General features: G+C 44.8%; 1 protein-coding gene and 1 pseudogene across 5 annotated transcripts in view; both read left to right on the top strand.

Annotated features, from left to right (window-relative positions):
* Positions 1-12,948, top strand: part of CRTC3 (CREB regulated transcription coactivator 3) — a 119,342-nt gene that overhangs the window by 102,760 nt on the left and 3,634 nt on the right. For all 5 annotated transcript variants that reach the window (XM_055277194.2, XM_055277193.2, XM_063638566.1 and 2 more), the window contains exons 11-14: positions 833-1,131; positions 9,716-9,916; positions 10,005-10,085; positions 12,356-12,458. In XM_055277194.2, coding sequence (XP_055133169.1) covers positions 833-1,131; positions 9,716-9,916; positions 10,005-10,085; positions 12,356-12,458 — 684 coding nt within the window. The remainder of the gene's footprint in view (positions 1-832; positions 1,132-9,715; positions 9,917-10,004; positions 10,086-12,355; positions 12,459-12,948) is intronic.
* Positions 5,305-6,436, top strand: LOC134736576 (10 kDa heat shock protein, mitochondrial-like; annotated as a pseudogene).

Below are 12,948 nucleotides of genomic sequence, written 5' to 3'. Positions count from 1 at the left end.
GTTGAGATACACACAGCAGCAGCAGCAGCCGAATAATAGATTCATTGGGCGAACCTGCTCCATGCCAGGCCCTGTGCCAGGTGCTGAGGATCCAGCAGGGCACAGGACAGGATCCCCAGCTTCTCGGAGCTCACGCCCTAGCAGCCTACGCTGTAAAAATCTCTCTCCCAGATTTCCTTGCTCATGATAAAATTCACCCCGTCCTCCAAATAAAGCACCAGCAAAAACTTCCTTTTCCCTGAGTTGGAATAGACTGTGACGAACAATTTCCTGGGAACCAGAAAATCAAAGAGGGACCCTGGGGTGGGAGATACAGGGAAGTGTCCCTTCCTATGACTCCCTGGTGTGCTAAGGGTAATTAAAGACCACCGAGACAGCTCCCCAAGGGCCAGGACTTGCCGTGAAAGGATGTTCTCCAAAGGTAGTGGGGGATGCAGGCAGTGTGCTTGGGACAGAGACCTTCAGGGGCTCTAAACAGAATTTGTTGTACAGCCCTAGGGTCCTTTCCCTGGGTCTGGGCCGAGCACCTGGAACATTTGCCTCTGCTACCACCCGGGTTACCTAGTTTTGCTCACCTAGGGGTTGTTGAGATGATCTCCCTCCTCATGGGAAAACATCATTCTCATCTTGGTGGCCCCATCTCTGTTAGTGCAGGGGCATCTTTTCCTTGCCCTTGGTGCATCAGATGCAGTCCCTGTAGGAGAGCTGTCCAGGAGCTCCTTTACCTACAGAATCATCATCGCATGTGACAGTAGACAGTTTTCTTTCATTTTTGGAATACAAAAGATTTGGTCTGAAATGATAAGTAACTTGTGAATTTGTTGTCTTCCAGGTCTCCAGAGTTCTCGGAGTAACCCCTCCATCCAAGCCACACTCAATAAGACTGTGCTTTCCTCTTCCTTAAATAACCACCCACAGACATCTGTTCCCAACGCATCTGCTCTTCACCCTTCACTCCGTCTGTTTTCCCTTAGCAACCCATCTCTTTCCACCACAAACCTGAGTGGCCCGTCTCGGCGTCGGCAGCCTCCCGTCAGCCCTCTCACGCTTTCTCCTGGCCCCGAAGCACATCAAGGTTTCAGCAGACAGCTGTCTTCAACCAGCCCACTGGCCCCATATCCTACCTCCCAGGTAAACACACACAGACAGACCAGCCACTACAGTGAAACAGACTGCAAGATATAGGAAGTGCATTCCTCCTCTTTACTATTTTGGGTTACACTCATTATTACACCAAGCACCCATGAGGTCTCAAGTGCAGTCTCTTCGCTCTTATATGTGAAATCAGAGCAGAAGTGTCAATAATGCAGAATGAATTCATGATTTTCTTTTCTTTTTTTGAGAAAGGGTCTCACACTGTTGCCCAGGCTGGAGTGCAGAGGAACAATCGCAGCTCACTGCAGCCTCACCTCCCGGGCTCAAGCAATCTTCTCACCTTAGTCTTCGGAGTAACTGGGACCACAGGCATGCACCACCATACCTGACTAATTTTTTGCTTTTTTTGTAGAGACAAGGTCTCGATATGTTGCCCAAGCTGGTCTCAAATGCCTGGGCTCAAGCCATCCTCCCAGCGTGGCCTCCCAAAGTGCTGGGATTACAGGCATGAGCCACTGCACCCAGCCTAATTAATGATTTTCTATTATAATAATAGCAGATTTGCTGTGTTGATTATTCTTTAAGCAAATGTTGAACAATCTATAGTCACTAATTCACAAACTTGGGGTTGAGAGGAACGGTAGGATATAGAGAATGCCATCCAGATAAGTCTAAGGCAACTAAGGGAAACCAGGTTAGGATTTCAAAGTTGGCATGGAAAATCAGTCATTGACTCTATAAGTACATTAAGCCATAGGGGAAAGCCAAAGAAAACATTTAATACCTTCTTGAAGCTTTGATAGTGAATTAGACCTCCTCCCTAATTGTCTACAGATTTGAGAAACAATACTTTCATTGTTCATGAAATACTAAGTATGTTGAGGATTATATCTCTTATAAGGATGAAAAGAAGTCTGTTGAGAAAGAGGCATTTAAAAGTCACACACCCATACAAAAAAATGGAAAAATTAGCTGGGTGTGGTGGCACATGCCTGTAGTCCCAGCTACTCCAGAGCAGAGGTGGGAGGCTTGCTTGAGCCCAGGAGGTCGAGGCTGCAGTGAGTCAAGGTAGCCTCACTGCACTGTAGCCAGGCGACAGAGTGAGACCCTGTCTCAAAAGGAAAGAAAAGCCCATTGTAGAAACACAGGGGTTGAAACGTCCTATAAATTCTAAACTCAGAGGTGGTTCTCCTTACCGTAATCATCGGGGAATGTATTTTTAACCTTTGGTCACATCCTCTGTCTATTACAGCATCATTAACTACTCACCACCTCGCCATAAATTAATAATGATTTAGAAGGAAGAGTTGACAGAACACAACAGAGAGAGGATCTTGTTATTAGTTACTCTTTACCAATTACTAGCTGTGGCATCTTGATTGTATGAGTAATCTCTTTTGGGCAAGGGTGAGAGGACATTTCATAATTTTTAAGTCTCACTCTGTCGCCCAAGTTGGAGCACAGTTGCACGATCACGGCTCCCTGCAGCCTTGAATTGCTGGGCCCAAGCGATCCTCCTGCCTCAGCTGGGATTCTTCAAGTAAATGTGACTACAGGCCCATGTCACCACACCCAGCTAATTTTTTAAATTTTTTTTGTAGAAACAGGGTCTCCCTGGGCTGGGTATGTGCCTCATATCTGTAATCCTAGCACTTTGGGAGTCCAAGGCAGATGGATCACTTGAGGGCAGGAGTTTGAGACCAGCCTGGTCAACATGACAAAACTCCATCTCTACTAAAAATATAAAAATTAACTGGGCATGGTGGCACACGCCTGTAATCCCACCTACTCGGGATGCTGCGACATGAGAATTGCTTGCACCCTGGAGATGGAAGTTTGCATTGAGCCAGGATTGCACCACTGCACTCCAACCTGGGCGACAGAGTTACTCTGTCTCAAAAAAAAAAAAAAAAAAAAAAAAAAAAAAAAAATTAGAATTAGAAAAGAAACAGGGTCTCCCTATATTTTCCAGGCTGGTCTTAAACTCCTGGGCCCAAGTGATCCTCCCGCCTCAGCCTCCCAAAGGGCTGGAATTAGCCAGTGTGCCTTGTGCCAGGCATGAGCCACTGTGCCCTGCCATAATTTTTATTTTTTACATTTTTTTTTAGAGGCAGCGTTTCACTCTGTCACCCAGGCTCGAGTGCAGTGGCACGATCACAGCTCACTGCAGCCTTGAACTCCCTGAGCTCAGGTGATCCTCCCACCTTAACCTCCCAAGTACTTAGGACTACAGGTGTACGCCATCATACCCGACTAATTTTTGTATATTTTTTTTGTAGAGATGGAGTTTCACCATATTGCCCAGGCTAGTCCATAATTATTGTTTTCGTGGTTCTTATGTTATTGAATTGCCTTTAATTTTATTTTGCAAGATTATTTTATAAGATCTAAAAGTATTCTTGCTTTTTAGCTACATTTTAAGGAGACTGTATGGCCAGAGTGTCCCCTTTCAGATGTGTTTTTAATTTGTTTAATATTTAGATTTTTTTAAAATGAATGTTGCTGGACACAGTGGTTCTGACTGTAATCCCAGCTACTCAGGAGGCAGAGACTGGAGGATTGCTTGAGGCCCAGAGTTCAAGACCAGCCTTGGCAACATAGTGACACCCTATCTCTTAAAAAAAGGAAATTTTAAAAAGTGAGTGTTATTCATGCACATAGTTCAAAAAGTCAAATAGTTCTAAAGGACTTGTTATAGAAAAACATTGTCTTTCTCTCTCACTGTTAGGCATATTTCTCACTGCCTAGAGATGGCTACTGTCAGCCGTTTTAGCTAATCTCTTTGGTATAACCATGTTGTTATTATTACTATTATTATTATTTTGAGACAGAGTCTTGCTCTGTCGCCCAGACTGGGGTGCAGTGGTGCGATCTCAACTCACTGAAACCTCCGCCTCCCAGGTTCAAGCGATTCTCGGGCCTCAGCTTCCCAAGTAGCTGGGACTATAGGCGTCTGCCACGACACCTGGCTAATTTTTGTATTTTTAGTAGAGACGGGGTTTCACCATGTTAGCCAGGCTGGTTTCGAATTCCTGACCTCAGGCAGTCTGCCCGCCTCGGCCTCCCAAAGTGCTGGATTACAGGCATGAGCCACCTCACCCGGCCTAACCATGTTGTTTTATGCTTTTTTTGTTCTACATTTTTGGTGTTTGTTAGGCATTATCTAATGACATCCTACCAATGAAGATTAGAATTTAGTTCTCTTTCCACTCTCCCCCAAACTCCACCACACACACATGTGCGCACATGTGCGCGCATGGCACACACACAATTTCCTACCCACCCTCCTCATTTATTACAATTTTGGTTAGAGCAATACTCAATATTTAGTGTTTTTATAGTTATAATGTAGTCAGAGTTGACATACAGTATACTATGAAACTAGAAAATGAGAATTTTTTTTCCTCCTGGGAGTTAATGTCTTTTTTTGTGAGCCTGGTTATCTATATATGTGACTAATTCAGTCCCCAACTCTTGGAGTTGGGCAGATCTCCTCTCAATACATTCAAAACTAAATTCTCCAGTAGCTCTACAGGAAAGAGTGCCTGTGACTTTGTGTGACTTAAAATGTCTTTATTTGATCTGCCATTTAATTATTATTTGGCCGAATATAGAATTCTAAATTTGAAATAATTTTCCCTTGGAGTCTATTGCCTATTCATTTCTAAGTTGCTATTGAGAAATCCAGTGCCATTCGGACTCTTCACACTTTGCATGGAATCCCCCGCTCTGCCCCAGGCTTGTGAGATCTTTTTGTCCCAAGTGTTCTGAAACTTCAAGATAATGTGGCTTGGCGTGAGCCTGCATATTTGGTGGGTTCCTTCAATCTGGAAACTCACAGCCTTCATTTCATTTCTTCAATGATTTCTTCCCTTCAGTTTTCTCTGTTCTTTCTCTCTGGAACTCTACGAATGTTGACTATCCTGGACTTTCCTCTATTTTCTCTCTCTCTCGTCTTTTCCTTCTCTTTGGTTGCTTCCTTGTTTGTTTTGCTTTGCTTTCTGGAAGAGTGTCTCAGTTTTATCTTCCACCCCTTCTGTTAAGTTTTCCATTTCCACTCTCATTTTTAAATTGCTATGAGTTCTTTTTTGTTCTCTGAGTGTTCCTTTTTAATAGCATCCTACTTATTCCACAGATGCAATATCATCTTTTATCTCTCTGAGGTTTTTAGTGGTCTTTTTTTTCAAATTTATCTTTATTTTCTATAATAGAATTTTTCTAAATTGCATAAAAGTAGAGAACATAATACAAGTCCTCCTATACCCATCATTTAGCCTGAACAATTAACATTGGTTTTTTTTTTTTTTTTTTTTTGAGACAGAGTCTTGCTCTGTTGCCCAGGCTGGAGTGCAGTGGTGTGATCTCGGCTCACTGTAACCTCCGCCATCCAGGTTCAAACCATTCTCCTGGCCTCAGCCTCCCAAATAGCTGGGACTACAAGTGCACAGCACCACACCTGGCTAATTTTTGTAATTTTTAGTAGAGACGGGGTTTCACCATGTTGGCCACACTGGTTTCGAACTCCTGACCTCAGGTGATCCACCCGCCTCAGCCTGCCAAAGTCTGAGATTACAGGTGTGAGCCACCACGCCAGCCTTGTTATCTTGTTTCATCCATACCCTGCTTTTAAAAATTGTAGATATTTCAATATGTATCTCTAATAGATAAGGATTTTCTTAGTAGCCTAAATATTTTCATGCTGATTGTGTTTTTTCACAACTACTTCTTCCTGCACACATCTTTCCAAGATTGTGTGTGTCTGCTTTGGCCTCTGACTTTCATGGCAGATGGTTTCCTCAGGGCCTGGTGATCCTCAGTGCTCTGCTTATGTTTAAGAACAGGACACTGAGGGGCTCTCTCCTTGTGGCTCTACACTAGAGCAGAGTATGAGTCTGAGGTGAAGGGAGTCATGGCAGGACAAGCGTTTAGAAAGTATCTTCCACTCACTCTTTGACTGAGTATTGGTTGGAAGGAGTGCTGCTGAAACTGTAACCAAAGGAGGCATTTTGCTTCCAGAAAAATCTCAAGGAAAAGTATTGCAAGCAACAGTAGTCGCTGTTGGATCGGGTTCTAAAGGTAAGGGTGGAGAGATTCAACCAGTTAGTGTGAAAGTTGGAGATAAAGTTCTTCTCCCAGAATATGGAGGCACCAAAGTAGTTCTAGATGACAAGGATTATTTCCTATTTAGAGATGGTGACATTCTTGGAAAGTACATAGACTGAAATAAGTCACTGTCGAAATGGCATCAATGTGAAGCTGCCCATTCCACTGAAGTTCTGAAATCTTTCATCATGTAAATAATTTCCATATTTCTCTTTTATAATAAACTAATGATAACTAATGACATCCAGTGTCTCCAAAATTGTTTCCTTGTACTGATATAAACATTTCCAAATAAAAATATGTAAATGAGAAAAAATAAGGACACTGAGAAGCTGGCTGGCAGCTCTGTGTATGTGGGCAGGCCTGCTGAGTGTGGTCTTCATTGTAGAATGATCTAGCTTGGTCATTTCCTTGGGAAACTTCTGGTGTCATAAGTTTTACGTTCTTCTCTGGACAGGCGTGGTGGCTCACACCTGTAATCTCAGCACGTTGGAAGGCCGAGGCAGGAGGATCACCTGAGGTCAGGAGTTCGAGACCAGCCTGGCCAACATAGTGAAACCCCGTCTCTACTAAAAATACAAAAATTAGCCAGGCATGTTAGCATGCTCCTGTAATCTCAGCTACTTGGGAGGCTGAGGCAGGAGAATTGCTTGAACCCAGGAGGTGGAGGTTGCAGTGAGCCAAGATCATGCCACTGCACTCCAGCTTGGGTGACAGAGCAAGACTCTGTCTCCAAAAAAAAAGACTTTCTCTCTTCAGGCCTTGTCAGGTTCCCTAAAGGACACTCTTCCAATGTCACACCCTCAGCATATCTGGATTCCAGCATCCTGAGAGCCAGGTTGGGAAAGAAAGGTGGAGATCTTAAGATTCGATCGTGAAATTTCTTCTACAGAATAAAATTCCTAGGAATCCAGCTTACAAGGGAAGTGAAGGACCTTTTCAAGGAGAACTACAAACCACTGCTCAATGAAATAAAAGAGGATACAAACAAATGGAAGAACATTCCATGCTCATGGGTTGGAAGAATCAATATCGTGAAAATGGCCATACTGCCCAAGGTAATTTATAGATTCAATGCCATCCCCATCAAGCTACCAATGACTTTCTTCACAGAATTGGAAAAAACTACTTTAAAGTTCATATGGAACCAAAAAAGAGCCCACATTGCCAAGTCAATCCTAAGCCAAAAGAACAAAGCTGGAGGGATAACACTACCTGACTTCAAACTATACTACAAGGCTACGGTAACCAAAACAGCATGGTACTGGTACCAAAACAGAGATATAGACCAATGGAACAAAACAGAGCCCTCAGAAATAATGCCACATATCTACAACCATCTGATCTTTGACAAACCTGACAAAAACAAGAAATAGGGGAACGATTCCCTATTTAATAAATGGTGCTGGGAAAACTAGCTAGCCATATGTAGAAAGCTGAAACTGGATCCCTTCCTTATACCTTATACAAAAGTTAATTCAAGATGGATGAAAGACTTAAATGTTAGACCTAAAACCATAAAAACCCTAGAAGGAAACCTAGGCAATACCCTTCAGGACATAGGCATGGGCAAGGACTTCATGTCTAAAACACCAAAAGCAATGGCAACAAAAGCCAAAATTGACAAATGGGATCTAATTAAAGAGCTTCTGCACAGCAAAAGAAACTACCATCAGAGTGAACAGGCAACCTACAGAATGGGAGAAAATTTTTGCAATCCAGTCATCTGACAAAGGGCTAATATCCAGAATCTACAATGAACTCAAACAAATTTACAAGAAAAAAAAAACCCCATCAAAAAGTGGGCAAAGGATATGAACAGACACTTCTCAAAAGAAGACATTTATGCAGCCAAAAGACACATGAAAAAATGCTCATCATCACTGGCCATCAGAGAAATGCAAATCAAAACCACAATGAGATACCATCTCACACCAGTTAGAATGGCCATCATTAAAAAATCAGGAAACAAGGTGCTGGAGAGGATGTGGAGAAATAGGAACACTTTTACACTGTTGTTGGGACTGTAAACTAGTTCAACCATTGTGGAAGTCAGCGTGGCAATTCCTTAGGCGTCTTAAACTAGAAATACCATTTGACCCAGCCATCCCATTACTGGGTATATACCCAAAGGATTATAAATCATGCTGCTATAAAGACACATGCACACGTATGTTTATAGCGGCACTATTCACTATTCACAATAGCAAAGACTTGGAACCAAGCCAGATGTCCAACAATGATAGACTGGATTAAGAAAATGTGGCACATATACACCATGGAATACTCTGCAGCCATAAAAAAGGATGAGTTCATGTCCTTTGTAGGGACATGGATGAAGCTGGAAACCATCATTCTGAGCAAACTATCTTAAGGACAAAAAACCAAACACTGCATGTTCTCACTCATAGGTGGGAATTGAACAATGAGAACACATGGACACAGGATGGGGAACATCACACACCAGGGCCTGTTGTGGGGTGAGGGAAGTGGGGAGGGATAGCATTAGGAGATATACCTAATGCTAAATGACGAGTTAATGGGTGCAGCACACCAACATGGCACATGTATACATATGTAACTAACCTGCACGTTGTGCACATGTACCCTAGAACTTAAAGTATAATTTAAAAAAAAGAAATTTCTTCTAAATCCTGTGTTTTAGTAAAGTGCCTCACCTTCTAATATCCAGAGACCCTTAGTTTTGTTATCTCGGGAGTAGAACCTTCCAGTCTCCTGGCAGGTGGCAGGGTGGTGGGGGCCAGTGCGCAGAAGCACACTCAAGGCAAGGGCTCTGCAGGTTCAACTGCCCCTTACACAAACTTTGACCAGAACCTCCTGGTTTTAGCTTCACCCCCTGCTCCCTGCTGTCCCCAGTCCCAGAGCCCTGTGGGGACTAAGTGCTGTCAGTGAGATTGCCTCCTGGTTTTTCCTCACTGCCAGCTTAGCATCGGGTTTTCTCAGCTCTGCTAAGCCAGTTACCACCGGGCCATCTGCTTCTCATTTTCCAGCTTTTGTTGCCATTTTCTTCTCTCCCGTTATCTTTCTCCTCGTGTTGTTTGTTGTCATTTAGTGTTCTGTGCTGTTGTTTAGTGTTATTTATTAATGCTTATTGCGTGTTAATGTTGTTGTAGTATCTTGTTTTAACAGGATTTGGGGATGGCAGAGCTAAGGGCCGTTTTCAATCTTCCACTTTTAACTAGAAGACACGGCTATAAAAAAACAAAACAAAACATGATTTTCACGGAGAAAACTGAAAGGAAATTGGTTAAATTGGCTGTTTTCTTGTTTAGTTCTTTTAAGACAATAGAACTTGTCATTGAATGGAACATGCTTTGTGGGGAAGTAAAATTTGAGATATGCTTTGAAGGAAGAGAAACAGGCTTCTCACAGCATTGCACAGAACACCGCGGTGAGGAAAATCTCAGGCTTCCTCTCACTGACATTTCCTAATCCTAGAGGACTTCACGCCAGAAACGCAGAACCTCGTTAGTGGCTTTGTGTGTTTGTTTTGCAGATGGTGTCCTCAGACCGAAGCCAACTTTCCTTCCTGCCCACAGAAGCTCAAGCCCAGGTGTCCCCGCCACCCCCTTACCCTGCACCCCAGGAGCTCACCCAGCCCCTCCTGCAGCAGCCCCGCGCCCCTGAGGCCCCTGCCCAGCAGCCCCAGGCAGCCTCCTCACTGCCACAGTCAGACTTTCAGCTTCTCCCGGCCCAGGTGAGTCCTGGCAGGAGCGTTGGTGCGGAGGGAATGCTTGTTTTGCTCTGAGTTCCAAGCTAAATGGTCATCTCCTTATTCCCTCAAGGGCTCATCTTTGACCAACTTCTTCCCAGATGTGGGTTTTGACCAGCAGTCCATGAGGCCAGGCCCTGCCTTTCCTCAACAGGTGGGTGATCGCCCCTGCCTTCCCCTCCCTTGGTGCATAAACTGTACCATTTAGGTTGTTCATTGTGTAGAACTCAGAACCAAGCAGACCAGACATGCCACTTCCCTGGTTCTGGATGTGTTTTGTGGCTAGAAGAGCCTTTCATCTTCTTTGGCCCTAAAATGCTGGCTCTGGCTGCCTTATTTAGTATCAGGCTTCAGCAGAGGAACTGTTGGAACAATTGGCAGGAGACTTTTGATGACACTCTCATTGTAGAACTGTAAAATCATGAACACTGGAAGGGACACAGCACCCACCTCCTCAGCGCCCTCATGTTGAAACTGAGGCATAGGGAGTGTGGCGCCTGCTCCCACCGCAGAGTCAGAAGGTGGTGCCGCATTTTGCCTGCACCCAGGCTGGTGCACCCAGCACAGTGTGTGGCCTCCTGGGGAGACCTCAGTCCTGGGGAGTGAGGGGAGTTCGTTCCGTAAGGTATTTTCAACTCGGCCACTTTCTTTTACAGTTTAGTTTCTCCCTAACATTGACTATTTTTAATATTCTAGATTTTATAGTATTCAGTAGTATTCAGTAAAGTATGGACTGGGCCCTCCGATGGATTAAGGAGTGGAAGAAGGGTTGAACAGTTCCAGAACCTTTTTTTTTTTTTTTTTTTGAGACAGAGTCTCACTCTGTCACCTAGGCTGGAGTGCAGTGGCGTGATCTCGGCTTGCTGCAACCTCCACCTCCTGGGTTCAAGCGATTCTCATGTCTCAGACTTCTGAGTAATTGGGGTTACAGGCGTGGACCCCTACACCTGGCTAAATTTTATATTTTTAGTAGAGACGGGGTTTCACTATGTTGACCAGGCTAGTCTTGAACTCCTGACCTCAAGTGATCCACCCGCCTTGGCCTCCCAAAGTGCTGGGATTACAGGTATGAGCCACTGCACCCGGCCAAGAACTTAATAACAATAAAATAGCCGGGCGCGGTGGCTCACGCCTGTAATCCCAGCACTTTGGGAAGCTGAGGCGGGCGGATCATGAGGTCAGGAGATCGAGACCTTCCTGGCTAACATGGTGAAACCCTGTCTCTACTAAAAAATACAAAAAAAATTAGCCGGGCATGGTGGTGGGCACCTGTAGTCCCAGCTACTCGAGAGACTGAGGCAGGAGAATGGCGTGAAGCTGGAAGGCAGAGCTTTCAGTGAGCCGAGATCGTGCCACTGCACTCCAGCCTGGACGACAAAGCAAGACTCCGTCTCAAAATAAGTAAATAAATAAAATAATAATAATAATAAAAAAATTAAGAGAGCTGTTTCCTAAGCAGGCCGCAGATGAACATTGTGGCAAGAACCAACCCTCCTTGCCTCCGTTTCCTAAAGAGCCATTTTAGTCTAGGTGAGAATCAGTGTCTCCCTGAAAAATGATAGAAACTTCTTTGAGACATTTTTTTCAAATGGCTTAGAAAATTAATTTCAGGAAAGGAACCTAAAATTGGCCCCAGTTATAACCAGTCCTCACAGAGGCTTTCTCATAGGGAAGAGCTTGCCTGAGTTTCCTCCTTCTGAGTTTTCTAGAAACCAGGGAAGAGGCCAGGTGCAGTGGCTCACACCCATGATCCCAGCACTTTGGGAGGCCGAGGCCAGTGGCTTGCTTGAACTCAGAAGTTTGAAACCAGCCTGGGTAAAATGCAACAAGACCCTGTCTCTACAAAAACTACAAAAATTAGCCAGTCATGGTAGCATGTGGTCCCAGCTATTTGGGAGGCTGAGGTGGACGGATCGCTTGAGCCTGGGAACTGGAGGTTTCAGTGAGCCGAGATGGTGCCATTGCACTCTAGCCTGGGCAACAGAGACCCTATCTTTTAAAAAAAAAAAAAAAAGGAAGAAAGCAACCAAGGAAGAAAAGAGTCCATACTTCCTTGGTTATAGACAGCGCCTTTGAAGGGTTCCCACAGAAAGCAGTTTGCAAAGGCCTTGGTGAGGCTGCGGAGAGGTGACTGAGGGGCCACAGAAACCATGAGCATTGGTGTCTCTTGGGATGGTTTAGTGGGCTGGGCAAAAGTCACCACGCTGTGGACCTCAGGGACCCCTCCTCCACCCCAGCGTCTGCCTGTCTGACAAGAATACTGTGCATACATTACCACAAGAGCAAAGCACTCTGGGATCCTGGAAAGAAGGGAATATGTATTAGTTTGCAAGTCAGGTTTTGCTCTGGGAGCACATTGCAATACTCACTTCCTCCTTGGAAACAGAGGTGTGGCCTTCCTCACGTGACCTTTGATGCTTCCAGGTGCCTCTGGTGCAACAAGGTTCCCGAGAACTGCAGGACTCTTTTCATTTGAGACCAAGCCCGTATTCCAACTGCGGGAGTCTCCCGAACACCATCCTGACAGGTGAGCGAGCCACCCCTCAGCTTCTTTACTGCTTTTACATTGTTGTGTGTTTAGGAACCTTCATAAGATAGTTTAAACAACATAATATTATATAAAGCAAAACGCGAACATTCCCTGGGTCGACTTGACTTTTTGAGATGCAGGTGTCCAGCCTCAGAGACCGTGACACAAGGCGGTGGGCCTGGTAGTCAAAGCCTTTTCTGAAAGATGTCATCTGGCTCGGTGTGGTGGCTCATGCCTGTAATCCCAGCACTTTGGGAGGCCGAGGTGGGCGGATCATGAGGTCAGGAGATCGAGACCATTCTGGCTAACATGGCAAAACCCCGTCTCTCCTAAAAAATACAAAAAAAGATTAGCTGGGCATGGTGGCGGGTGCCTGTAGTCTCAGCTACTCAGGAGGCTGAGGCAGAATGGCATGAACCTGGGAGGTGGAGCTTGCAGTGAGCCGAGATTGTGCCACTGTACTCCAGCCTGGGCGACAGAGCAAGGC

This window comes from Symphalangus syndactylus, chromosome 5, assembly GCF_028878055.3.
Source record: "Symphalangus syndactylus isolate Jambi chromosome 5, NHGRI_mSymSyn1-v2.1_pri, whole genome shotgun sequence".
NCBI classification, from domain to species: Eukaryota; Metazoa; Chordata; class Mammalia; order Primates; family Hylobatidae; genus Symphalangus; species Symphalangus syndactylus.
This window is presented reverse-complemented; position numbering and strand designations above follow the sequence as displayed.